General features: G+C 47.8%; 1 protein-coding gene and 1 pseudogene across 1 annotated transcript; one reads left to right on the top strand and one right to left on the bottom strand.

The window, feature by feature from the left end:
- Positions 1-16,375: 16,375 nt before the first annotated feature.
- Positions 16,376-17,143, bottom strand: LOC128115215 (high mobility group protein B1-like; annotated as a pseudogene).
- A 4,558-nt stretch (positions 17,144-21,701) lies between these two features.
- On the top strand, positions 21,702-25,208 carry Casp14 (caspase 14). The gene is made up of 6 exons (XM_052745689.1): positions 21,702-21,728; positions 23,162-23,311; positions 23,411-23,636; positions 24,170-24,286; positions 24,446-24,549; positions 25,104-25,208. The coding sequence occupies exons 1-6, from the start codon at positions 21,702-21,704 to the stop codon at positions 25,206-25,208; spliced, it is 729 nt and encodes a 242-aa protein (XP_052601649.1).
- The last annotated feature ends 2,145 nt before the right edge of the window (positions 25,209-27,353 follow it).

Genomic DNA, 27,353 nt, shown 5'->3' with positions numbered 1-27,353 from the left:
AAGGCTCTGACAGCCACACAATCACCCTCTGTCTTCCTCAGGCGCCCCGCCTCTCAGACAACTCTCTTGACTCCAGCTATTTGCACTTCTGTAAGAGTTCGTTATTAATATTATAATAATGTACAATGAATTTGGTGCTTTTAACCTTTAGGAGGGTTCTAGTGTTAAAAAACCAAAACAGGTTTATTGGCCCTGGGAAGAGAGCCGAGTTATTAAAGTACTTCCTTTACAGGCATGAGGACCTGAGTTTGATGGCCAGCACCTACATAAAACGCCAGGCATGATGGCATACGCCTGTCATGTCAGCTCTGGGGATACGGATACAGGTGGTTGTCTGGGGCTCTTTGGCTTGCCAGTGTTGCCTAATCAGTGAGTCCCAGGCGCCAATGAGAGACTGTGTCCCCCAAAATCAAGATGTGGCTCCTGAGATGGTTCAGTGAGTAAAAGAGTAAAAAAATTGTCGCTCAATTCTGACAACTTGAGTTCAATTCCCAGAACCCCAATAAAAGTGGAAGGAAATGACTGCCGCCACACATTTGTCCTCTAACCTCCATACATATACCACAGCTTGTGCATACACACACATCACAAAGATAACAATAAGGGGGGAAAAAGGTGGAAAATGGCTAAGTTGACTCTGGTTTCCACAGGCACATGCACACACATGCAGGTGCACCCATACATGTCCGCGCACACGAACACACACACACACACAGACACGAACATACACACATACATAAATGAGTTTACCAGGCGGACTGTAGGACCTCCTGTGGGTTGCAGAGAAAATGTTTTTTTTTTCTTTTTTTTTTTTTTGGTTTTTCGAGACAGGGTTTCTCTGTGTAGCTTTGCGCCTTTCCTGGAACTCACTTGGTAGTCCAGGCTGGCCTCGAACTCACAGAGATCCGCCTGGCTCTGCCTCCCGAGTGCTGGGATTAAAGGCGTGCGCCACCACCGCCCGGCGAGAAAATGTTTTTTCAGGACATTTCCAACTTCTAGAAGCCACTAGCCTTCCTTAGCTTGTGGCCTCTCCTTCCATCTTCAAAGTCAACTAACTGTATCTCTCTCTCTCTCTCTCTCTCTCTCTCTTTTAGACAGAGTCTGACTATGTTAGTCTAGGCAAGCCTGGAAATTGTGATTCCCCTTGTTAGTTTCTGCCAGTTTCTGCCCCGGCAGCAGCCTACCTCTGCCGCCAAAGCAATGACGTCATCACCTGTCGCCAGGTGCCTTTCTACAGTCAGCTATGCGGCATGTGCACCCCTTAAAAGTGCCCGCAGGTAGCCGGGCGGTGGTGGCGCACGCCTTTAATCCCAGCACTCGGGAGGCAGAGCCAGGCGGATCTCTGTGAGTTCGAGGCCAGCCTGGTCTCCAAAGCGAGTTCCAGGAAAGGCGCAAAGCTACACAGAGAAACCCTGTCTCGAAAAACCAAAAAAAAAAAAAAAAAAAAAAGTGCCCGCAGGAGCACAACTCACTCTCTTGTCTCTCTTTGCCTCCTCTTTCCTCTCTTGCCTCTTCTTGTCCCCACTCCAACATGGCCTTTCACTCTTTTGCTCTCTCCCTCCCCCAATAAACCTCTTGCACTAACACTGTTGTGCGTGGCATATTTGCTCAGTGGCATACCTTGGCAGGGTCCATGGAAAGGTACCCACTTCGCCCTTTTTTTAATCATTACACCCCTATCTTAGTCTCTGAGTGCTGGGGTGACAGGTGTACCCTCATGCCTGTTGGTATCAGTCACATCTTTAATTCCATTCATTCCTCTGACTCTGATCCTCTTGGCTACAGCGTAAAAGGAGCCTTGGATTCTGTTGGACTCACTTGTGTAATTCAGAACTGTCTGTCCATCTTAACATGTTCAAAGTGCTGAGATTGACTGTAAGGGTTCAGCCATAGATGGAACATGTGTATCAACTTCCTCCATTCCCAGGGCTCAAGGGACATCACAGGAGATGAAGCAAAAAGAATAGGAAGAGGTCATTGTGAACGGTGGTGGGAACAGGAATAGTGGGGGAATGATGGTGGGGAAAGAATGGTGGGAACGGGATGATGGAGAAAGAGATGGTGGGAACAGGAAGATGGGGAGAAGATGGTGGGAACAGAATGGAGGGGAGAGGATGGTGGGAACAGTATAGTGGGAACAGGATGATGGAGAGAGGATGGTGGGAACAGGATGGAGGGGAGAGGATGGTGGGAACAGTATAGTGGGAACAGGATGATGGAGAGAGGATGGTGGGAACAGGATGGAGGGGAGAGGATGATGGGGAGAGGATGGAGGGGAGAGGATGGTGGCAACAGGAAGATAGGGAGAGGATGGTGGGAACGGGATGATGGGGAGAGGATAGTGGGAACAGAAAGATGGGGAGAGGATGGTGGGAGCAGGAAGATGGGGAGAGGATGGTGGGAATGGGATGATGGGGAGAGGATAGTGGGAAAAGGATGGAGGGGAGAGGATGGTGGGAACAGGATGGAGGGGAGAGGATGGTGGAAACAGGAAGATGGGGAGAGGATGGTGGGAACAGAAAGATGGGGAGAGGATGGTGGGAACAGGAAGATGGGGAGAGGATGGTGGGAACAGGAAGATGGGGAGAGGATGGTGGGAATGGGATGATGGGGAGAGGATAGTGGGAGCAGGAAGATGGGGAGAGGATGGTGGGAACAGGAAGATGGGGAGAGGATGGTGGGAATGGGATGATGGGGAGAGGATAGTGGGAACAGGATGGAGGGGAGAGGATGGTGGGAACAGAATGGAGGGGAGAGGATGGTGGGAACAGGAAGATGGGGAGAGGATGGTGGGAACAGGAAGATGGGGAGAGGATGGTGGGAACGGGATGGTGGGAACAGGATGGTGGGGAGAGGATGGAGGGGAGAGGATGGAGGGAACAGGATGGCCGGGTGTAGTTGTGACACCTCTTGTAGTTGTGGCCTCAATGACACCTCTTACAGAGGAAAACCATGCCCCTCAGTTCTCCCTCAATCCCCTGGCACACAGCAGACACCAAGTCAATGTGTATTAAGTTCATAAAACTGAAAAAGCAAACAACTTAACCTGATGTCCACCAGGTATTTCTGTGTGCATTCTGTGGTCAATTCTCTATCTTCACGCCAGAAAGTTTCCTTTGCAAGCAACCCCCTTACCCGCCAGAGTGGTGGCACACACCTGCAATACAAACACTTGGGAGTCTGAGGCAGGAGGATTGCAAGTTCCAGCCGGTCGGAGCTTCATGGAAGGTTGGCTACGCAGCAAGAGCAGGGAGTGGGGTACAGGAAGCCGTACAGTTTCCGCTGGGGCAAGCTGCAGACCTGGGCTTCACTTTCTTCCTCGGTTGCCCGAAGCTACTTACATACCCTCTCTGTGCTGGCTCTTTCTGACCTGCAAAACTGTCAGATTACCACCCGCTGAAGTCACTTACTCCAGTGCCTGGCAAGCAGTGAGGTCTCCATAAGCAGGAGTAAGGGAGTCTCATCTTTTCCTTTCTCTGTTTATTAAGAGATGAAATTCACACAACATTAAGTTACTGGCTGTGGTGATTTGAATGAAAATGGCCCCCATAGGCTCATAGGGAGTGCCACTGTGAGGTCGTGTGGCCTTGTTGGATGAAGTGTGTCACTGGGCTTTGAGAAGTTCAAGCCAGGCACAGAGTCTCACTCTTCCTGCCACCTGCAGATCCAAATGTAGAACTCTGGGCTCCTCTTCCAGCACCCCGTTTGCCCGCACACCTCTGTGCCTCCTGCCATGATGATAATGGACTAAGCCTCTGAACTGTAAGCCAGCCCAATGAAATGTTTTCCTTTCTAAGAGTTGCTACGGTCATGGTGTCTCTTCACAGCAATAGACACCCTAACTAAGGCATTTAGCAGCCTTTCAGTGTTCTGAAATCATCACCTTTGTCTAATTCCAAAGACTTTACCATACTGGAGAGAAGACCCTGTACCCGTAACCCAGCGCTCCCTAATCTGCTCTAAAGAAGGTTCATTTGGAGGGAGTACTTCGTGAGCACATGAGCAACCAAGCACAGGGTAGACTGTTCCGGAGGATGGGAACTGAGCAGTCGGATGGAAACAACGGCTCTGCCAGTTTTAAAACACCCCGCATGAGTTCTGTAAAGGAGGCCTTAAGTCCCACTAGATAGCTACTGGGTCCCCCGTAGTATTCCTGACACCACCCACCCAATCAGTCCAGGACCTCTGGTGTCACCTCTAAAGATCTCTCTGAGAATCAGAAGTTCCTCCAGGGGCCGGAGAGATGGCTCAGGGGGTAAAAAGTACTTGCTGCATATGCATGAGGACCAGGGTATAAATCCTAATATTCACATAAGAAGCTGGGCATGGCCACATGCACACCTGTAACCCCAGCACTGCGGGGGGCACAGACAAAGGCTCACTGGGACTTGCTGGCCACCAGCCTAGCTCCAAGCTCAGTAAGGGACCCCATCGCAAGGACACACACATCCTCCTCTGGCCTACACATGTGTGTATGTGTGTGTGCACGCACAGAGAGAGGGAGAGGGAGGGAGGAAGAGAGAGAGAGAGAGAGAGAGAGAGAGAGAGAGAGAGAGAGAGAGAGAGAGAGAGAGGAGTTCTATGTAAGGCAAGAGGGATCAATAGGAAGAGGAGTGAAGGGGAACAGAGGGTTATATGGGGAAAGAAAGGCAACACATCACATTATCTTTCATGAGAAATATAGACACATGTATATGTCATAAATGTATGACACACACATGTATATGATAAGATAGCAGAAAGAAGGCTTTTTATGAGGAAGAGAGAACGTGGAGGGATGGAAAGAAAAGATGAGTGAGGGTTATGGGGAAGAAAGAGAAGCAGTGTTTAATGTTCCGTATGCGTAGCAACATCATAATGAAGCCCATGATTCCATACACCAAAAAAAATGATTAAAAAATTAAGTTAAAGCTGTCCTATCGGTTAGCATGGAGCTGTCACAGGACATCTACACCATCCCCTGTGGAGAAACGACCTTGTGCAAGTAACTCCCGGCAACCCCTTTCCAACAGTGATTTTCCATCGAGGCTCTTTCCCGTGCCGCTGGAATTTCCTCCCCTAAGTCTTTCCCACCTCGTTCCTCACCCATTTCAGAACGCACAAACATGTTTGTGACTCTTCGTTATAAGAATAACCACAATGACTGTTTCTCCTTGTTTGTGGGAACACATGATAATTACGCTTTTGCCTCCACCTTGTGCCTCATTAATAAACATGACTATTGCCAATTGTTCTGAAGTCATCACATCCCAAGGAGCCACAAACCAGGACCTCCCTGGAAGACTTGTCTCAGCACAGGCCTCCTATCTACCTCTGGCCCCCTCTCCACCTTCTCCAACAAGGACCAGGGCCTGTTTGGAGGGAAAAGCCAGTTTTTTAAATGCACAGAGGCCTTGTTCACATGACTCAGTTAGGGTCTACTGGGTGTGTACAGCAGCCTCCCAGGTCACAGGTGCTGGTCATCTCATTTCAGATGGGAAAATGATGATGGGGAGGAAATGATGGATCCAAGAAGCATCTTGTGGTTGGGGGAGATGGCTCAGGGGTAAAGCACTTGCCACAGGAGCCTGAAGAGCACAGCTCCAGTCCCCAGAAATCCATCTGAATCAGTGCTGGATGGTTGGGGCAGCCCCACTGTGGTTCAGGACTTGGAAGGCAGAGACAAAAGGATCCCAAAGCAAGCTGGCTAGCAAGATCAGCCTAGAGACCCAACCTCAGTGAATAACGCGGAAGAGCAATGGAGGGGGGTTCCCAACATGGAGTTTAGGCTCCCACATGTACACACACACACACACACACACATACACGCGCGCGCGCGTGCGCACACACACCACACCACACCACACATACGCACATAAACGCGCACGCACACACACACACACATCACCCACATACACACACACATACACACACACCACACACACATACACACACACATACACATCTCACACACACCACACACCACACACACACATCTCACACACACCACACACCACACACACACATCACACACACACCATACACCACACACCACACATACACACACACTACACACCACACACACACATCTCACACACACCACACACACACATCTCACACACACCACACACCACACACACACATCACACACACACCACACACATACACACCACACACACACATCTCACACACACCACACACCACACACACACATCACACACACACCACACACATACACACACACCACACACACACATCTCACACACACCACACACACACATCTCACACACACCACACACCACACACACACATCACACACACACCACACACATACACACCACACACACACATCTCACACACACCACACACCACACACACACACATCACACACACACCACACACATACACACACACACCACACACACATCACACACACACCACACACATACACACACACCACACACACACATCTCACACACACCACACACCACACACACACATCACACATACACCACACACATACACACACACCACACACACATCTCACACACACCACACACATACACACACACCACACACACACATCTCACACACACCACACACCACACACATACACACACACCACACACACATCACACACACACATACACATACATCACACACATACACATACATCACACACACACATCACACATACACATACACCACACACACACATACACATACATCACACACACACACACACACACATACATCACACACACATACATGCATATGCAGAAGGCAGAGGACATCTAGTCTGGCTCTGTCACTCTCTGCCTCCCCTGGAGCTCAGCTGTCAACCAGCAAGCCCCCACAACCCTTCTGTTTCCAGCCCCCACAGCACTGAGGTTACAAGCATGCATGAAGCCATGTCCAGGCTTTTACTTGGGTGTTTGGGTTTAGAACCCGTCTTCATGCTTGGGCAGCAAGCTCTCTTACCCAGTGAGCCATCTCTCTAACCCACACCCCCAAAATGCACACTCTTCTTCCCCTTCTCTATTTTTATTTTTTTATTTTATGTGTATGGGGTGTTTTGCCTCTATGTGTTTGTGCACTGTGTACATGCAGTACCAGCAGAGGCCAGAAGAGGGTGTTGGATCCCCTGACACTGGAGTTACAGGCAATTGTGAGCCACCACATGGATGCTGGGAACTGAACAGAGAGCCTCTGGAAGAGCAGTCAGTGTTCACAACCACTGAGCCATCTTCGGCCCCCAAATGCACACTCTTGGAAACAAATTAGCAAAATAAAAATGGAAACAACAGGAGTCTGGCCAAAAGGTGTGGAAATGAGAGCCACAGGCGTGCAGGAAGGGCATACTTGGCAAAAAATGAACAAAATTACTTGTGCCTCTGATTTCTTTGGGTTCCCCAGAGCAGAGGACCTTTGGTGGAGCTTTTGCGATCTCAGCATAGACCAAAGGCCTCCGGGCTCTTTTTGCTCACTGACCTGACCCCAAGGCTGTGGAGCAAGAAGATGAATCAAGAGTGTGAGAAGGTTCCTGTCAGCACCCCTACACCCCCTCGGGTCCCCTTAAACAACTCCTGAGGAAGCTGTCACACAGCAGGTTTCAAGTCTTTGGGTTTAAAATTCTGAGCAGGGATAAAGAGCATCCTCTGGCAGGTATGGGTCAGCTAACAGGAGACTCTAGGAGTGTTTCCCTTAAATGCAAGGCCCTGTGTTCAAATCCCTGCCACCTGCTCAAAAACCCAAGGGTGGTCCTGCACCCCCTGCGCCCCTAGTGCTGCCGGAAGCAGAGCTGGGAGGGTCACTGTCGTGTGACTTGCTGGCTGCCAGCCTAGCTCCAGGTTCAGTGAGAGACCTTTGTCCTCAGCGAGTAAGGTGGAGAGTCCAGGAGGCCAAAGCAGACACTCCTGTGGCCTCCGCATGTGTGCACACGCCACACATGCACTCACACACAAGGATATACCAATCCTACCTGAACTGAAGGTATCCTGTGTCCCTCACTAACTATATGTATCATATCCGTAGGCCAACTGATCATTGTGTATTACACTCATGTACTGAAATATCACACTGTACCACACGCATATGCACAATTTCATGTGTCTATTAAAAACACCACGTGTGTTTGTACAAGGTAAAACACGTGCTATGTGTTCCTTGCCGCGACGAGACATCAATCCGTCTCTGCAGGAAAGTGCAAATGAAATACTTGAAAACTCAAGCTGTTCCACCTGGCCTGGTAGCACAGGCCTGTGATCCCAGCTGCTCGAATAGCTGAAGCAGGAGGATTGCAAGCCTGGGCAACTCAGCAAGGCTTTGACTCAAAATAAAAATGAAAGAGATGTCTTGGGACAGCCTGGTAGTGGAGTGCTTGCCTAGCTTGTGTGAGTGTTGAAGCCCATTTAGGCTTTACCCAGCAGGTCTGCATAGAGAGGATGATTGGACCACGGGCCTGAGTGCAGGTGTCTGAGATGGTCTGCACTTGGCTGTGCTGGGGGAGGTCTTTTGCCCACCCCTTGGCATTTCTGTAAATAACCTGGGACAGAGACAGTCAGGGCCCACTGGAATAGGATCCAGGCCCTCTCAAGGCTATCCTTTATTTTCTCTTTTTCTCTCCCCTCTATCCTAACTAACATTTCCTGCTGCTTCTACTCAAGAGTACTCTGGGGAAATGTGGGGGTGGGGGGAATGGCCCCCCCACAGGTGAGGCCTTGGGTTCCATTCCCAAGATTGAAAAAAAGAACTCAGTATTTTCATGGCTGGAGATGTAGCTTAGTGGTAGGGCACTTACCTAGCACTGCAAAGTCCTGATTAACAGTTGAAAAAAGAGAAAGAAAAGAGAACAGGGGAGGGAAGAAGGGAGAGGGGACACAAGGTACAGGGAAGAGGAGGGGAGGGAAGGGAGAGGAGGGGGGGAAGAGGAGGGCAGGAGAGGAAGGTGGGGAGGGAAGGGAAGGGAAGGGAAGGGAAGGGAAGGGAAGGGAAGGGAAACAACCTTTTTACCTAACAATAACACCTTCTAGTATTATTACTGCTATTAAATCTATTTGTACTTTTATTGTAAATATATGTGGTAGTAAGCACCAGGTGGCTATTTAAAAATAAAATAAAGTGCTCCACATGAAGGCCTGAAAACCCACAGCCACACAGCAGCCTTTCCTGTTGGCTACCAAGCTACATATTTGGCAAAACTTCCATGTGTTCAGGACAGACGTGAGTGCCTAGGGCACTTGGGCGTCTTCCCGGACTGTGGCTGCCCAAATCCTGCTTAACGAGATGCTACCTCATCCTGCCAGTGCTTGTGTGTCAGTGTCGGGAGTTGTTTACGCTTCCAGGCAGTCAGGGATGACAGGAAGCTGCTGCCCCAAGTGTTGGAGCCATGTCACCCCCTTTATCCCCTTCGGTCACCACGCCACTCTCTTCCGTTGCTCACGTTATGGCGAAGGGCCAGGTCCTGAGTCTACTGGAACCACCCCCACCCCCCACCCCCCCACCCCCGGCGATACAGAATACAGGTCCCAAGGTGGTGGCTTCAGAGGCACAAAAGAATGGTTCAAGAACATGCAGATGCCAAAATGGCAGATGCTCAAGTCCCTTGTATAAAACAGCTCCATGGGGCCATCAGTTGGTTCAGTGGGTAAAGGTGATTGCCACCAGTCCTGACGACCTGGGTTCAATCCTCTGGACCTACATAGTGGAAGGAGTCCTCTGACCTCCACACACATGCTATGTTCACGCACAAACCTGAGTTCACACGCAGCGTAAATAAATGTCATAAAAACTTTGAATAGCATTGTATTTGTATACAACATACAACATGCTTCAGTGTACTTTTTCTCCCCTTTGAACAGACATGGTATCAGGTAGCCCAGGCTGGCCTGGAACTCCACACGGAGCTGAAAATGACCTTGAACTTCTGATCCCCTGCCTCTACCTCCCAGTGCTGGGATGACAAGTGTGAGCCCCCATGCCTGGTTTTATGCAGTCCTGGGGATCAAACCCAGGGCTCAATGCATACTAACCAAGCTCTAGCCACTAAGCTGCAGCCCCAGCTCTTCTGCGCAGTTTTTAAATTTTGTTTGTGTTGATGTGTGTGTGTCCTCATGTGCGCCACCTGTGTGCTGGTGCCTGCAGAGGCGAGAAAAGGGGGCTGGACCCCCTGCAGCTGGAGTTGCTCTTGAGTGCCAGAAACCAAATTCAAGTCCTGTGCAGAGCATCTCAATTGCTGAGCCGTCTCCCCCCACACCCCCACCTCCCCCACCCCCCCCCACCCCCGCCACCCTTTCAAATACTTGGAATTGTATCTAGGTTATTTGTAACACCTAGTCAAATGCAAATGCTATAAAATAGTTCTGCCCTGTCACTAATAGAATGAGAAAGGAAAAGGAACTCAGTGAGACTCTAAGTTTAGCTAGAACAGCTCAAGATTGAACTTCATGTCTTGTGCATGCTAAACTCATGCTCTACCACTGAGCTATAACCACAGCCTTTTTTTAATTTATCAAATCATATACCAGTAAAAAAAGACTCATTGATTATAATCACTTGATATTATACAGAATTCTCTTTTTTTCCTTTTATTGAAAATAGCACAGAATATATCCTAACTACCGTTTCCCCTCCCTCTGCTCCCATTTGCCCCTCCCCTCCCCTCGCATCCTGATCCACTCCCTTCCTGTCTTTCATTAGAAAACAAGCAGGCTTCTAAGGGATAATAATATGAAATAATACGACATAGTAAGATGAAACAAAAACTAACATATTGGAATTGAACAAAACAAACTGGAGGGAAAGAGCCCTAGAGAAGGCATAGGAAACAGAGACCCACTTGTTCGCACACTCAAGAATCGCATAAAAACACTAAAGTGGAAGCCATAATATATACTCAAAGGAGCTGGTGCAGACCCGTTACAGGCCCTGTGGATGTTGCCTCCGTTTCTGTGAGTGTATATAAGCTTTGATCACATTGATTTAGAGGGCCTTGTTTTCTTGATGTCGTATGTCCCTTCTGGTCCTTACACTCCCAGCCCTTCTTTTATTTTTTTACTTTGAAGCAGGGTCTCAGTTATCCAGGCTCAGCTTGAACTTGTGATCCTCCTGCCACAGTCTCTCAAGTAGCTGGGATTGCAGGCCTGTGCAGCCAGCTCACGTGCCAATTTTTCCCCAAAATTTTTCTCTTTTTAAAAATTTGTTTTCATTTTTATTTATTATTATTTGTGCATGAGTGTGTGTGTTTGTGCCTCTGTGTGCGTGCGTGCGTGCGTGCGTGCGTGCGTGCGTGCGTCTGTGCTTGTGTTTGGGAGTACACACTTGCTCAGGTGTGCATGTGGAAGTCAGAGGACAACTTTCAGGAGTCAGTTCTCGTCTGTCCTTAGGCTCAGCAACAAGCACCTGAACCAGATGAACCATTCACTGGTCCTTTCCAAATATTTTCAACCAGCAGTTAGTGGGATTCACGAATGCAGAACCCACGAATAGAGTGGGCTGGGGGTGTATGAGCCAGACAGGATGGGGGTGACATGATTAAGCCAAGCTAACACGTATACCCATCACTGTATCTGCTTATCACTTGAAAATGCAATGCTTTATTGTCTCTGAGTCATGCAACAAGTCACTATGATGTACTCCGCCCATTTCACTGTGGCTTTGAGATGTTGATCAAAGGGTACAAAGTTTCAGGATACACGACTGTTGACTATGATTGTGAAAGCCAATCTCTTCCTGATATCAAGCCACTAATGATGGGTATCAAATATGACACATGGTGATATTTGATTCTACCAACACACACTACACAATGTGGGCATTTGCATCCGGCTTCTGTCACTAGGCATATTTTCAAGGTCTATTCACATAGTGGCATGGGTCAGAGCCTCATTCCCACCCCCCAACCCCCTGCATTTTGAGGCAGGTTCTTCCTATGTGGCCCTGAAACGGACAGGATACACAGAACCCCTCCCTCCATAAGGTTATGTAAGCAGTAAGGACTCCAGGGAGAGGACACTCTTCAACCTGTCAAGCCATGCAGGAAGCTGCAGGGATGCAGTTTTCATGAGCTCACCCAGGCTGAGGTGAGCTCCTGGTGATGCACCTGCCTTTGATGCATTCCTGCTCCTGTGACCCTTTACTAGTGACCCGAATAAACAACTGGTTTCACCAAGTTCAGTTCTCTATCTGGGGTGAATAAACCTTTGTGCGCATCTCTGCAGGAAACGTCACACAATGCCTCTCACCACCCAGACTCACTGTTTAACACCACCATCCTCTTACACTGTATTCCCCAGCTGTATGAAAGCAAGCGTGGAGCTCTGCCGCCACCAAGCTCTCTCCTCTACTGCTGTCCACGCTGGCATCCCTCTGCATCGGCTGCCTCCCCCGACCATGCTCATCCAAAAAGCACCTCATTTTCTCGTGACTCTGGGCACACATCCTTCCATGGAGCCTTCATACAGGACTTTCTCTCACTCACCAATCATCTGATGCCTTATTAATGTAATTAATCAATTAAGGTAGGTGATTAGCTGTTATTTGAGCCCATGGTGACACATCATTCTCTCTCACACCTCCTGACACACTGCAGGCATGTGTCTGTCTCATTAGAGGACCAGGGACCTCCTGAGATCTTGGCACAGGTGGGCTAAGAGAAGTCAGTAAGGGTCCCTCCCTGCCACTCTCCATTGCAGGATTTAACTAGACATCCCAGCACACTCAGCCACCTGCTTTTCCTTCCTGGATGCTTATGTGTACCTGGCTCTGAGAGAAATGCTCAGAGACTCTTACCGAGGGACAGCCTGTCTAGACTCCCTGCTGTCTACACACCATTCCATCCTGTTTTCAGGCCACTTCCTCCCAGCCCCACATTCAGGAACTATCTTGATAGCTTGATATCAGCCACAAGAGTATTTACACAAAAGAAATTGTCAAATGCTGTAAATGTGCATTGTTGTTGTTGTTATTATTATTATTATTATTATTATTATTATTATTATATTTGCCTTTCATGGTTTGTTTTTGTTCACTTGTGTGTGTGTTTGCAAATTTTATACCTTTCCCCCACCCCAGTTTTTTCAAGACAGGGTCTCACTGTGTAGCTCTGGCTATCCTGAAACTTACTCTGTAAAACAGGCTGCTCTTAAACTCAGAGGTCTACCTGCTTCTTCCTTCCCAGTGCTGGGATTGAAGGCCTGTGCCACAATGCCCAGCTTATACAATCTTTTTTAAAAGGTGTGTGTGTGTGTGTGTGTGTGTGTGTGTGTGTGTGTGTGTGTGTGTGTTTATAAGATGTGCACATGCCTTGGTGCCTTTGTGGAGGTCAGATGACAACTTTCAGGAGCAGGCTCTCTCCTCCCACCATATGTATCCCAGAGATCAACCTCAGGTTGTCAAGCTTGGCAGCAAGTGCCTCTACCTGCTGAACCATCTCTCCAGTCCAGATCTTGCATTTTCTAGCATACCACAGCAGACACCTCCATCCCAAACTCCTTCCTACAAAATCTAACCTTCTTAGCTGACCAGCTCCTGTTAAAAAACATTTGTTAAATAATGTTGCAGGGGCAGGGGAGATGTATGAAGCAGTAGTTAAAATACTTGCTGAGCAAGCATGGGGACCACAACTCACACAAATGCTGAGTGAGCGTGGCCACCTGCCTGCAATTCCAGACTTCGAATTGGAGACAGGATCCCCCAGCGCAACCTGGTTAGCAAGGCTAGTTGCATACACAAGCTCCGGGTTTGACTGAGAGTCCCTGCCTCAGTGAATTGTGGAAGAGAGATGGAGGGTGATTCCTGACATCAACCTTGGGCCTCCACATGCATACACACACATATGCATAATTAAAAATAAAATAAATCTTTAAAAATAAATGAAAAACAGCCAAGAATTGTGGAACTTTTTAGAACCTGTTCATCTTTTGTCTTCTCATATGCACCAAACTCCAACCCAGACCTGTTTTCCATTTTCTGCATTCTAGACTGAGTCCTTGTCACTAGAAGTGAGCGTGTGTTGGGAATAGCAGACCGTGGAAAACTCCCTGTTCTCACAGTGCTCCTAAGGGTGAGCGCCATCAGACAAGGACCAGGATCCCACAGCCTTAATACTGCTTGAAAGCCCAGCTCCACATCAGCCAGGATTTTCCCGAACCTTTCCTCCTGGACTCACTCAGACAGGAGACACTGTCTGAGTTAGAGGACCAAGAGAGAATATTCTCAAGCTCACCTGTCTTTCCACTGTGGGATAGGTTTTTCAAAAGAAATTTCAGGACCCAAGTCCTAGGAAACAATGGCTGAAAATAACAGAAAGAGTGGAGAAAGACTGAGGAGAAAGCCCAGCATGTCTGCATGCCTGCCACGTGAAAAAATGGAGGAGGAAACAGTGTGCCTCCTATGTGCAGAAAGCCAGCTTCAAAGACTGCTGTGTGTGCATGTGACCAGGTATGTCTCCCACAGCAGCCCGAGATAGCAGGTAGAGTCACCTTCATTTTACACAGGGGAAACTCAGGCTTGGTAGGAATAGCCTGTGTTGTTGATGGCAAGGCAGGAAAATAGACTCTCTCTCTCTCTCTCTCTCTCTCTCTCTCTCTCTCTCTCTCTCTCTCTCTCTCTCTCTCTCTCTCCCCTGTATTGTTTGAGATGGAAAGGGGACTGGAGGAGGAACAATGAGAGGCAGAATATGTCAAAATGTTCGATGATCTGGGAACCAGAGTCAATAAATCTGCTTCTAGGAGCCTCTCCTTCCAAAGTCTTAGGAGCAGGTGAGATGGCTCAGCAGGTAGAGGCACACACTGGCTGCCAAGTCTGATGGCCTGAGCAAGGTTCCTGGGACCCACATGGCAGAAGGAGAGAACTGACTCCCAAAAGTTGTGTGACACATGCACACTCTCACATACACACATGCAAATAAATAAATGCATACGTATTTTTAATGTTTGAAGAAAGAAAGGGACTCAATTTTGTGTCTAAACTGGCATGTGTGAAGTTGGCCCGTGGCAGCATTTACTTGTCACAGAGAACAAGAAGAAACACCTGAACTGTCCATCAACAGACGGATGACTAAACAAATTCCTGACACCCACTCAATCAAATATTGTGCAGCTACAGAGCCTGGTGGTTGCTCGTGTCCTGAGATAACCAAGGTGGAAAGGATGAGAAACCAGTGCTGCTGTGGAATTGGCAAGGTCTGCACTGCTGGTGTGCGGCTGAGGCAGCTGTCACTCTGTCAGTGGTTCCTACGGCAAAAAGAAATGCATGTGTGCATTCACCAAAAGATTCGTGCTATCCATGTACAGCTCCATGACTCATCTGAAATCACACTAGCAATGACCCAAATACCCATCAGTGAGGAATCCGGTAAGACAGGTGTGGTCTGTCCACAAGATGCAGTGCATAGGGAGCATCTGTCCTCAGGGAGCAGTAGCACCACCAGAGTGTTTGAGAGTGAGAAAAATAATCTTACTCTATATGTCTAGTGTCTGGGAACACAAAAGTATACACCATATATTCAGATATAAATGTGTGTACAGACATGTAGGCCACAGAAACAGATAGGTGAGATAGATTTCCATAGACAGATTATAAAATGGAATGATTGATTGTTAGGTGATGGGTGAATGTATATGTAGATAGATAGATAGATAGATAGATAGATAGATAGATAGATAGATGTTAGATGGATAGATAGATGACAGATAGATATGAAATGGATGAAACATAGATAAATGATAGATGGATAGATAGATATTAAATGGATGATTGATAATAGATAGATGATAAATATTAAAAGGATGATACACAGATTGATAGATACATACATATATACATACATGCATGCATACATAGATGATAGATAATCAGCTGAAATTTTATGGAGAGAAAAAATACCTCAAATGGCCTGTGAGTGTGAATAATTTTTTTTCTAATAAAAAAATTGTATTTACTTAGAAGCATTCAGAATGTCAACAAAACAGCTGCAATTTTTTTTTGCAATTACAGAGTGGTATTCAGTTAACAGAACAACAATTATCTTTGTATAAGCTGCATCAGAGACAACTGAAGATGAAAAAATAAAACAAAAACAAAAAATAAAAACAAAAACAAAAAAAACCTACCGTCCCCATACATAACTAATTTGTGCTGTGCACCAACAAGAACCTGCTTTAGATTTCCATGCCAATTTACAACCCCCAGAATGTACCAGGCAAGGTTAGTGGCTATTGAGAATACCACCAGGACAGGGCTATCTGAAGACACATTCGGTAGTGTGTTAACTATACAAAAAAAGACACTGTACAGTTTAAAAACAAATCTTACACAGCCTTACATTTCAATTTTTTTCTTTAAAAGGAGTGAGTTGTGTACAGGGGGGTTAAATGCTTTATAGACAAGAAAAAAACTGCGCTAGAACCAACTTATTCATCATCATCATCTTCTTCATCTTCGTCTTCCTCTTCTTCCTCCTCTTCCTCATCCTCTTCATCCTCCTCCTCATCTTCCTCTTCCTTCTTTTTCTTGCTCTTTTCAGCCTTGACGACCCCCTTCTTCGCCGCATCGGGTTTTCCTTTAGCTCTGTAGCAGCGATATCCTTCTCGTACTTCTCCTTCAGCTCGGCCGCCTTCTTCTCGTAGGGCTGCTTGTCGTCCGCAGCGGTGTTGTTCCACATCTCCCCCAGCTTCTTCGCCACGTCCCCGATGGACAAGCCGGGGTGCTGTCCTTTGATTTTGGGGCGATACGCAGAACAGAACAAGAAGAAGGCCGAAGGAGGCCTCTTGGGTGCATTGGGGTCCTTGAACTTCTTTTTGGTCTCCCCTTTGGGGGGGGTGTAGGTTTTCATTTCTCTCTCATAACGAGCCTTGTCAGCCTTTGCCATGTCTTCAAATTTCCCCTCTTCTTTAGCAGACATGGTCTTCCACCTTTCTGAGCACTTCTTCGAGAACTCTGAGAAGTTGACAGAAGCATCTGGGTGCTGCTTCTTGTGTTCCTCCCGGCAAGTTTGCACAAAGAATGCATATGAGGACATTTTGCCTCTCGGCTTCTTAGGATCTCCTTTGCCCATGTTTAGTTGATTGTCCTCCGCGAGGCACAGAGTCGCCCAGTGCCCGTCCGGCTCGCGCTTGCCCCGGCGCTGTCTCTATGGAGCTCAGTGTACTGCAATGGCTGTGAGAGCGGGAGCCAGACGCAGACTCCTCACTCTCTCCGCTCTGTAACCGAGTGTGAATAATTTTTAAGATCCCAAGAATCATTCCCCTAGAGCAACTGGATTGAAGATCTAAACACATGCATTAGAAATTACTGGACTGTACAAACACAGTGTTGAGTGGACCAACTCAAAATGACAGCATAACAGGCTGGCAAGATGGCTTAGTAGCTAAAGGCACTTGCTGCCAAGCCTGGCCACCCGAGCTCCATCCCCAGCACCCAAATGGTGGAAGGAGAGAGCCAGTTCCCATGATTGTCCTCTGACCCCCATACATGCACTGCACCATTGTTATGAACAGAGAGAGAGAGAAAACACATGTAATAAAAAGTAACCAAATTTTGACAATGAAATTTAAAAAGAGAGTGTATTGCGGAGCTCTCACTTATGTGAAATGCCAAAGCAAACAGGAGAAGTGGGTGGACAGGAATATTCCAGCTGTGAGAACCAAAACAAGGTGTCTATTTCAATATTCCACCCTCAGGATGGGCCAAAAACAAAAGCACTTACACAAACACTAGTCCATGAGTGTACATAACATTACACATGAGTGTGTGTAGTGCACACCATCCAAAGGCAGAATTATTCTAAATGTCCTTCAGATAGGTTTCATTCCTGGGAATAGTGTTCAGTGAAGAGCAGTGGAGACTGATGAAAACTGCGATGTGAAGGAACCTCAAAGGTACTATGCTGAATGAAAGAAGCCAGACACGGGAGAATACCTATAATATGAATCAATTTCTGTGAAATATCCCCAAAAGGAGAGATGGAGAGATGGCTCAGTCATGAGGAACTGAGTTCACATCCCCAGCCTACCACGCAAAAGGCTGAGTTCAACAGCACTCATTTATAACCTTAGCCGTGGGGAGGTGAAGACAGGTGGAGGGTATCAGGGGCTTGCTGGGCAGTCAGGCTAGCGGCATCAGTGAGCGTGAAGCTCAGCGAGAGACCCTGTCTCAAAAACTAAGGGGAGAGCAATAGAGGAAGATATCCCACATTGATCTCTGGTTTCCACGCACATGTACTCACGAGCATGCACTCCCTCACACACAAGTGCCACACATATAAAAGAAGAAAGGGGGGTGGACACGATGGCTCAGTGGGTAAAGGAACTTACTGTAAACCTGATGACCTGAGTTTGATCCCTCAGAACACATGGTAGAAAGAGAGATCCAATTACCACAAGCTGTCCTCTGAGCTCCACATACATGCTATGGCATGGGGTGTGGTATGCTATTAATAAAAAATATAAATGTAATAAAAAGTGCTTTAAAAATACGTGGCGGGGGAGATGCCTCAGTGAATAAGAGTTTTTCAAGACAAGCATGAGGGGCTAAGTTCAAGTCCCCAGAACCCGTGTAAAAAGTCGGGTGGGACCACTAGGTCAGGCCTGGAACTCTAGCACTTTTGGAGACAGAGACAGGAGGATTGCTGGAAATTGCTGGCTGCAAACCTAGTTCCTAGTTCAAGGAGAGACCCTGTCTTTGTAAGGCCGTGAGCGTGTTCTAGAGTGGACGGTGGCGAAGAGTCCCTGACACCACTCAGTAAATATATTGAAGCCAGTGAACTGCACATGTCACGTGGAGGATGAGTTTGGTGCACGAGTTTATCTCATGAAAGCTGTCCACAGAAAAATAACCAGAAAACCAGAAAGAGCAAAGGAGGGAGAATGAAAGGAAGAGAAGGGAGCAGATGAGGGGAACATGAAGAATCAGGGAGGCAGCTAGACTTGACAGTCCTGAGTGTGAACGCCAAGCACTGGCTGGGTGGTGTTGAGCTGCCACCTGTTTGCACAACCATGAGCCACAGCTTCAAAATAGGAAGGACAATGTTGATGTCTCCCGAGGGCTCCTGAGGACTCCAAAGGACTGGAGACCATGAGAAAATGAAGCTGCTGGTGTCTGTCTCATAAGGGGTGGAATGGATGAAATGGGTTTAATGATAGAGATCACATATTAATAAGGACTTGAGCTGAATCCAGGGTGGTGAGCGGAGGGCCTGCGGTTTGTTTCGTTTGGATGCTATACCCCGGGCACCTAGGCCGGGGGATGGGGGGCGTCAGCTGCGACATGCCATTATTCCTTCATTCATTCTGTGGGCGTTTAATTCTATTTCCACACCTGCTGCCAAAGGTGTGGCCCTCTCGTCACCAGGTTTCTTGAGTGACAGAAATCTCACTGGCAATAAAGGGACAGAGCTTACACTGCTCCAGTCACAGACAGGATCTCAGCAGAAACCTGGGAAGATCGCTCTGTGTCCGCCCCTTCTCAGAGAGCAGCACGTGGGTCTAACTCTTCCTGGGTGACAGCGCTGTATCAGCAGTTTGGAGACAGACAAGCCAGGGCCTGACCCTAAGGAGCACCTGCTTCTGCAGCTGGTGAGGGATTTGCCAGTCTCTCTCTCTCTCTCTCTCTCTCTCTCTCTCTCTCTCTCTCTCTCTCTCTCTCTCTCTCTCTCTCTCTCTCCTCCCTCCCTTTCTCCCTCCTTCCCCCTCTGCTCTGACAGAACTGAAGAAATTTCCATCCATTCTTCCATCTGTCCACACAGGCCTTTTCTCATCTGTTCACTTGTTTGTTATTTGTTTGCTCAACACATTCTCCTCAGCGCTGCCTCTCCACCCACACTGTCAGCCCCGATGGAGACACAGATAAAGGCATCAGGCTTTGGTCATGAAAACGGAGCTCAGCTGCCAATCCAACCACGGGAGTAAGAATCAGGAAACCCTGCTGCTTCCTGTTCATGTCATTTTTCTTTGTTCTAGCCTAAGGAATCTAATAGTTTATATCATGTATGAAGTACAAGATATTTCTTGTAAAATTTGTTTTACCTGTCAATACATCTGTCTTACTATTTTCTTTACATGCATGTAATCGTGAAGATGATTAAAGCGGTATTCAATGGGTAGTTTGTAAAAACACACAAACTGCTGTAACTCAAGTATAAACAGGCAGAGAAGGGAGCGGCACCCAGGAAGCCAGTAAGGATCACAAAGCCTACCTTACTTTGCCTTTACTTTTCAACTACTTAGTGCTATTCCCAGGACCTGCCTTTCCAGGTGCAAAAAAACTGAATCTCAGAGAGGGAGTGAGATGCTTAAATTCTTGGGAGTGACAGAGGTGGGGTGGGGTGGGGGTCTGCTGTGTCTGGGTTCAGAACTGGGTTCCCATCACTTCCACCGTCACAGCATTTGGCTCCTCTTTGTGTGTGTGTGTGTGTGTGGTCTTCGTAGGAGAGAAAGAGTTGATGTTTGTATCTGTCACACACAAGGGCAAGAAGAAGGTCTATTTGATGTAATGTCTTCCCCATGCTTAATATACATAAACTGTCAGGACACATGTCCTTGATCAGTGGAGGAGAGGAGAGTCAGATGTGTAAGTGGGAGGATGGATAGGCATAAGGACAGCTAATAGATTGATGGTTGGTATGTAAATGAATGGATGATTATTTGATGGGCGAAAGGAGGGTAACTGAAGGGATGAGTGCACAGTTGGACCTTTAGATATAAAAGTGCATCGATGGATGGATGGATGGATGGATGGATGGATGGATGGATGGATGAGTAAATGTTTAGAAAGTGATGGGTGGGTTCATGAATGGATGTAGAAATGGGTAGATGGCTGGATGGTGGGTGGGTGAGTGGATTGGTAGGTAGGTAGGTAGGTAGGTAGGTAGGTAGGTAGGTAGGTAGAAATATGCAATGGAGAGAAGGCATAGCAGACATTATGTCACTCCAACCATAGGAAGAATTCCAGTCTGATATACAAGTGTGAGGAAAGGGCCCGGGCATGCCAGACATCCTTCAGTTTAGCCAGAGTGCAGGACCAGACTCAGGGAGGAGGATGAAGACTGCTGGCAGATGCTCAGTCTCAAGGCAAAGAGGGAGAGATAGTTGATCTCTTCAGATGAGAGACTCACCAGGACAGTATCAAGCCAGCTCTCACTTTGGTGGGATTCTCAGTTTTAGCTGATCCTGAATGCTCCCCAGCCAGTCATCCCTTGGTATAATAGTGGGGTACGTGAGCTATTTAGGAATCTGCCCCAACACAGGCAGGAGAATGTTCCAGAGGAAGGAAATGGGGTCCCAGAGAGATGCCTTCTTTTCTTTTCTTTCTTTCCCCCACCCCATTTTGGGTTTTTGAGACAGGGGTTCTCTATGTAACTACCCTGGCTGTCCTGGAACTCGCTCTGTAAACCAGGATGGCCTTGAACTCATAGAGATCTGCCTGCCCATGCCTCTGGAATGCTGGGATTAAAGGCAAGAGATGCCATTTTTGATGGGCTTAGAATAACATGGATGAAAGACTCCACCATACTGCCACTCTAGAAAACACACTCCAGGGACTATCAGTCCTTGTCCAGGTCTGACCATGTAGTAACTTTCCTATTTAGTCTCAATAGCCCAAGGCAGACAAATCAATCTGCCACCTGATCCCCTCAGCCTTCCTGTGGAGACTTTCTACCTGTCTTATCTTGACCTCCAGAACAAGACAACGGTGCTGAAATCTGGACTTGGAATCGAGGAGAGATGAGCAACCCTCAGCCCTTAGAGGAGGTGGGTGAGGGCGCAGAAAGGATGGGGATGTGGGAAAGCGGTGAGAAACTTAATGCTTCAAAAAGAATAGAAAGGATGACAAAAAATAGACCCAGAGGTGGAATCCAAATTGGACAGAGGGGGAAGGGACCCAGTGACATCTGTCTCCAAGACCTAAGCTCTTACCATTTTGGCTCTCAGTCAACGGCTTCTCTTCAAAAAAAAAATTGACCCTGAGTACCATTCCTTCTCAGATAGCATAAGATAGGAACCCAGTCACAGCTTTAGACAGTCTGAGACCTCTGCAACTGAGCAAGAAATGGAGAAATCATCAGAGCACCCCGAACCCTGGCAGCTTGTTTGAAGGTTCTCGAGGGAAGGCAGCTCTCACTCACTTTTTGTTTTGTTTTGTTTTGTTTGAGACAGGGTTTCTCTGTGTAGCTTTGGCGCCTTTTCCTGGAACTCCCTCTGTAAACCAGGCTGGCCTAAAACTCACAGAGATCCGCCTGCCTCTGCCTCCCGAGTGCTGGGATTAAAGGCGTGCGCCACCACCGCCCAGCTACTCACTCACTTTTGACCTAAGTGTCAGTCAGGGAAGACCTTCCTCCTTGACTGAGTGCACAGTTTCAGGAAAGATACACATGGCATAGTGAGGGAGGAAGGGGACATCTACTGAGCCAGCCAGATCAGCTTAATCAACCCCTGGAGGTCAATGGGGTGACAGATGTCACAGTCAGATCACACCGTGACCTCCTCAGAGCTCCGTCTGGAAGGACCAGGAGAGAGTCGAGCCCACCAGATGTGACCCCTGGAGGTGACCTTCAAAATCCCTTTCACCCCTACTCCTACATGCATGCACTCATTTATATCTGCAAACCGAGTTTAGGCTCAAGGCCAGGCTGCCATATTTGGGTGATGAAAATAGGGGATACCCAGGTGAATTTGAATTCCACATTAGTAGCAAATGGTTTTGTTACTAATACCCAGACCCATGAACTATTTGGGAAATGTTTATATTTTAATTATTTGAGAATTTCATCCACGTATACAGTGAAACATGATAATATCCACCCCTATTCCTGCCCCAACCCCCATCGTTTTCTCCCCAACATGTCCCCTCCCAACTTCATGTTTTCATTTTGTATGTAATAATCCACTGCGTCCACTTAGTGCTGTCCATATGCTCACGGGTATGGAACCACCAGTGTGTTTCCTATGGTGGGACGGATGCATCCATACTTACTTGTTTTTTATCCAAGTGTCAGGGGCTGGGGATATGGCTCAGTAGAAGTGCATGGGTCTAGTACAGTCAAGGCCTTGGGTTCGATTCCCAGTACCACAAAGACAAACTTTGAAGTGAACTTGAGTGCCACAGGTAGCTTTTGTTTTAGCTGCAAACCCTAACCTGAGGCTTCATTGCACTGTTTTCTTCTTCCTCTGTCTCTCTGCCCTAGGAAAAATACGATATGTCAGGTTCTCGTCTGTCCCTGACACTGTGTGTCACCAAAGCCCGGGAGGGTTCTGAGGAAGACATGGATGCCCTGAAACGCATGTTCCAACACCTAAAATTTGAAAGCACCATGAAGTCAAACCCCACTGCTGAGGTATTGAGCTGCCAGCTCCAGGGCAGGAGGAAAGGGGGCTGGACCAGAAAGGTAGCTTTGGGGCAACTATCTGAGCCTGCTCATTCCTCTTCCTCCAAGCAATTCCTGGAAGAGTTGGACAAATTTCAGCAGACCATAGATAACTGGGAAGAGCCTGTCAGCTGTGCCTTCGTGGTGCTCATGGCACATGGTGAGGAAGGCCTCCTTGAGGGAGAAGATGAGAAGATGGTCAGGCTGGAGGACCTTTTTGAGGTCTTGAACAACAAGAACTGCAAGGCCCTGAGAGGCAAGCCAAAAGTGTACATCATTCAGGCCTGCAGAGGAGGTGAGGACTGGGACACAGCATCCTTGTTCTTTAGTGAAAAGGTATTAAGACAGAGTCTCACTATGTATCCCATGCATCATCATGCCCAGCTGAGTCCATGTATTTTTTTCAGAGCTAAGGACCGAACCCAGGGCCTTGTGCTTGCTGGGCAAGCGCTCTACCACTGAGCTAAATCCCCAAACCCGAGTCCCTGTATTTTTAAGATTCATTTTATCTTCAGTTGTGTGTATGTGTGTGTCTCTGTATGTAAGTATGTGCATGTGTGTCTTCAGGTAGCTGAGGAGGCCAAAAAGGGATGCAGCTCCCTGGAGCTGGAACTACATGGGCACTGGGAACTGGTTTTTGGTCCTCTGCAAGACCAATAAATGCTCTTAACCACTGAGCCATCTCTCCAGGCAAGAGTCTGTTTTTCATGCAGGCTGGTCACAGACTCAGGGCCCCAGCTGAACCCAGCGAGCCACCAGACTGCTCTACAATCTTCTCCTGGTCCCACTTTCCTCCCTGACCTTTCCCTCCACTCCCCTTGGTTTTAGAGGACAGAGACCTCGGTGAAGAGATGGATGGAGATCAGGTTGCTGTGATCAGGAGGAACCGTCCCCAAACCATCCCAACCTATACGGATACCATCCACATCTACTCCACAGTAGAGGGTATGAGTGCTCACCTGGCCCAAGGTGGCAGATACCCTCCCTCCTCTGCCCCATGACCAGCACCCCTGCTCCCTGAGCTTCTCCTTTGGGAAGGGACCCTCTTCCAGGGTCCTCCGCTCTCTGAAGACTTCTCCAAACTCGATTCTCTGACCTTCACAGGGCACCTCTCCTACAGACATGAGGATAAAGGCTCCAGCTTCATACAGACCCTGACAGATGTGTTCATAAACAAAAAAGGACCTATCACAGAGCTGCTGGAAGAGGTGAGTCAGATGACCCCCTGGGACCCCCACCCAGGCTGAGCTCCTCCCAACTTTTCTCTATGCTCTCATCTCCATGTAAACATATTGGGACTCCGAAGCTCACCGTGTGGGGGAATGGTTTTGTAGAGTTAATTTTTTTTCATTTTCATGTATTTATTTGTGTGCAGTATGCATGTGTGAAGGCACAGGTAGGGAGGGATGGGTGGGTGTACATGTATTTTTGTGCATGCAGAGGCTTAGAGAGTCTATCTATTGCTGAAGTACTAATTCAACAAGAGACCCTACCTCAATAAAACATTATGGAAGAAGACACCCCAATGTCACCTCTCTCAGACAGCTGTCACATGCATGACAGGAACACATATACCATACAGACATACACACAAACCAGCTAACCAATGATTCCACAGAAACTATGGAATACTAGAGGACAGTTAAGGTCTCAAGACATGGATGCCCACCTGTCCTTCTCTGCAACCTCATCCCCATGCTCTCCTGACACCAAGCCTCCCCGACAGCTGAGTCCCCAAAGCTGACCACACCTATTGTTGCAGGTAACCCGACGTATGGCAGACACGGAGGTGATTCAAGAAGGGAAACCAAGGAAAGTGAACCCTGAAATCCAAAGCACCCTCCGGAAGCAACTCATCCTGCAATAAAACAAAGGGCAGTGACAGCTCTCCTCCTGCAGGCGCTCTCTCTCTGCCCCCAAAGATGTTTAGAGACAGCGACAACACCTCAAAGATTGTGACTGGATTCCTCATTCATCACACCCCTTTATCCATGTCTTTCTTTAGAACAAGCCAGCCAAAACAGAGCACATATTAACGGCAACATTAACATCACCTTCCTCAGGCTGGACTCCCTACATCCATTACCGCAGCCTCAGATTGCCTTCAGATAGTTAACTTTCTGCTCCTTTTGCCTCACTAAGCCTTCCTCTTCCTCCTGTGACTCATACGAAAATATGTAAAAAGTCATTCCTACTTCAGAGGGAGGAGCTTTCTGAACAATTTCTAGAAACTCCTAATAACCTGCAGCTAAGGTCACCACTGTGGGATTTGGGCACTAGGCTGGAAGATAGACCAGCCATATTGTCTCTCAAGTATACAGTTCATGGTTTTATGGCTGCATCTGTCATTGTAAAAACTCACAGTTTAAGACGGGCCTTTTCAACCTGGCGGTGATGATGCATGCCTTTAATCTCAGCACTCTGGAGGCGAAGGCAGGTGGATCTCAGTGAGTTCAAGGCCACCCTGGACTACAGAGCGAGTTCCAGGGCAGCCAGGGCTCCACAGAGAAACCATGTTTCAAAAAGAAAAAAGATGGATCTTTTCTTTGTGGTCCCTCTTCCCAGCCTTGCCTGACTTCCTCCCCGTCTTGACCTTGCCTGGGACTTGCGGCCGTGGTCCATACACTCCTCCCATCCCTCCAGCTGACTTTGACATGGCTTTTGCACCTGTCCCTCTTCTCTTCCTCAGCACCCTCAGGGCTCAGCCTGGGTGATCTCAACCCTACTGCAGAATCGAGAATCCTTCCTCATCTCTGCACAACCTGTGGGAGCAGTCTCTCTGGAACACGCTAAAAGATACAGCGGGCCCTGTTGTTTAGAGACCAAGGGTATTTAGATATCACATCCGAGTTTCTCGTGCTCGGTTTACAGTGTATCATTATGGGGAAGTCAAGGCAGGAAGGGCACAGCTGGTGACATCACAGAATAAACATCCTTATTCAAAATCAAAGAAACAATCACGCCAAAATAAACTCCTGGGCCATAAAGGATCTGAGTAGTCCCTCCCCTCCAGCCAGTAGCCTTCTTATTCCGAAGGGCCTGTCCCAGTGAAGGAGGCGCGTGAGAGTGACGTTAACCTCTTCGCCGATTGCAGTGGCTTCTTCAGGCCCAGCATGATCAACACACATAGATTCTTAGCCAAAATATCTACCAAAGGCCTCTGCTCCTGATACATCTTTGCTCCCCTCCAAAACCCCAGGAGCTAGGCTTCAACTGTCTAAGTAAGCACGAAACGGCCTATTAGCTCTGTTTCCAGGACTCCAGTGTACCCAAAGCTTTCACATTCTTCCCACAAAGTCTGTCCAAAGCATAAAAGCTGCATGGTGAGGTCTATCACAGCAATGACCCCGCTTCCTTGGTACCAATTTCTCTGAAAGAGGTGTCTCTGGATGCCTCAAGGAGACACAAGGAACACTGTTATTTTAGAGACCAAAGTCAAAGCCCACATCCGTGTCTTTTGGATTTTTGTGATTCCACCCAATCAGTTAAATTCATCTCCTCTACTGGGGATTCATTCTCCCAGAAATTCTAGCCTCCTCTCCCTCCTCTCTGCCTCCATGCCTTTGCCCAGTTCACCATCTCTCCAAGCTTAGGACTTCCATGTGTCCTCCCCATCTCCTTCATCCTTTCTTCCCCTGCCTCCCCCCACCACACACACGCTCCTATATTCCTTCTAGTTTCTGCTGCCTCTTACCCATGAGGAAGTGCTGTCATACTCTTTACTGGAGGACAGGAAGCAATCTTTGATTGGTGTGATAAGTACTCAATAAACAGCTGTCAAACTTGACAAGAAATGTGTTGGTATCTTTGCTTGGAGCCTAACTTGTGGGAAAAATAGAAGGTGTTGTACATTTGATTTCTTCCCCCTCCCTCCACCCCCATGACTGGCTGCTTCGTGTGTGTGTGTGTGTGTGTGTGTGTGTGTGTGTGTGTGTGTGTGTGTACCATAAGCAGAGAATCAGGACCTGTCTCTTACATACAAGTAGATGTGTTAGGATTTATAAAATTACAG

The sequence above is a fragment of the Peromyscus californicus genome, unplaced genomic scaffold, assembly GCF_007827085.1.
Source record: "Peromyscus californicus insignis strain IS unplaced genomic scaffold, ASM782708v3 Scaffold_1__1_contigs__length_55948999, whole genome shotgun sequence".
Classification (NCBI taxonomy): domain Eukaryota; kingdom Metazoa; phylum Chordata; class Mammalia; order Rodentia; family Cricetidae; genus Peromyscus; species Peromyscus californicus.
Note: the sequence above shows the minus strand (reverse complement) of the source record. Positions and strands in the feature narration are given on the sequence as shown.

Coding starts and splice junctions, on each gene's coding strand:
- Casp14 (XM_052745689.1), top strand. CDS start 21,702: ATGAGCAACCCTCAGCCCTTAGAGGAG. Junction 23,312..23,410: donor AGTCAAACCCCACTGCTGAG/GTATTGAGCTGC, acceptor TCTTCCTCCAAG/CAATTCCTGGAAGAGTTGGA. Junction 24,550..25,103: donor TCACAGAGCTGCTGGAAGAG/GTGAGTCAGATG, acceptor CTATTGTTGCAG/GTAACCCGACGTATGGCAGA.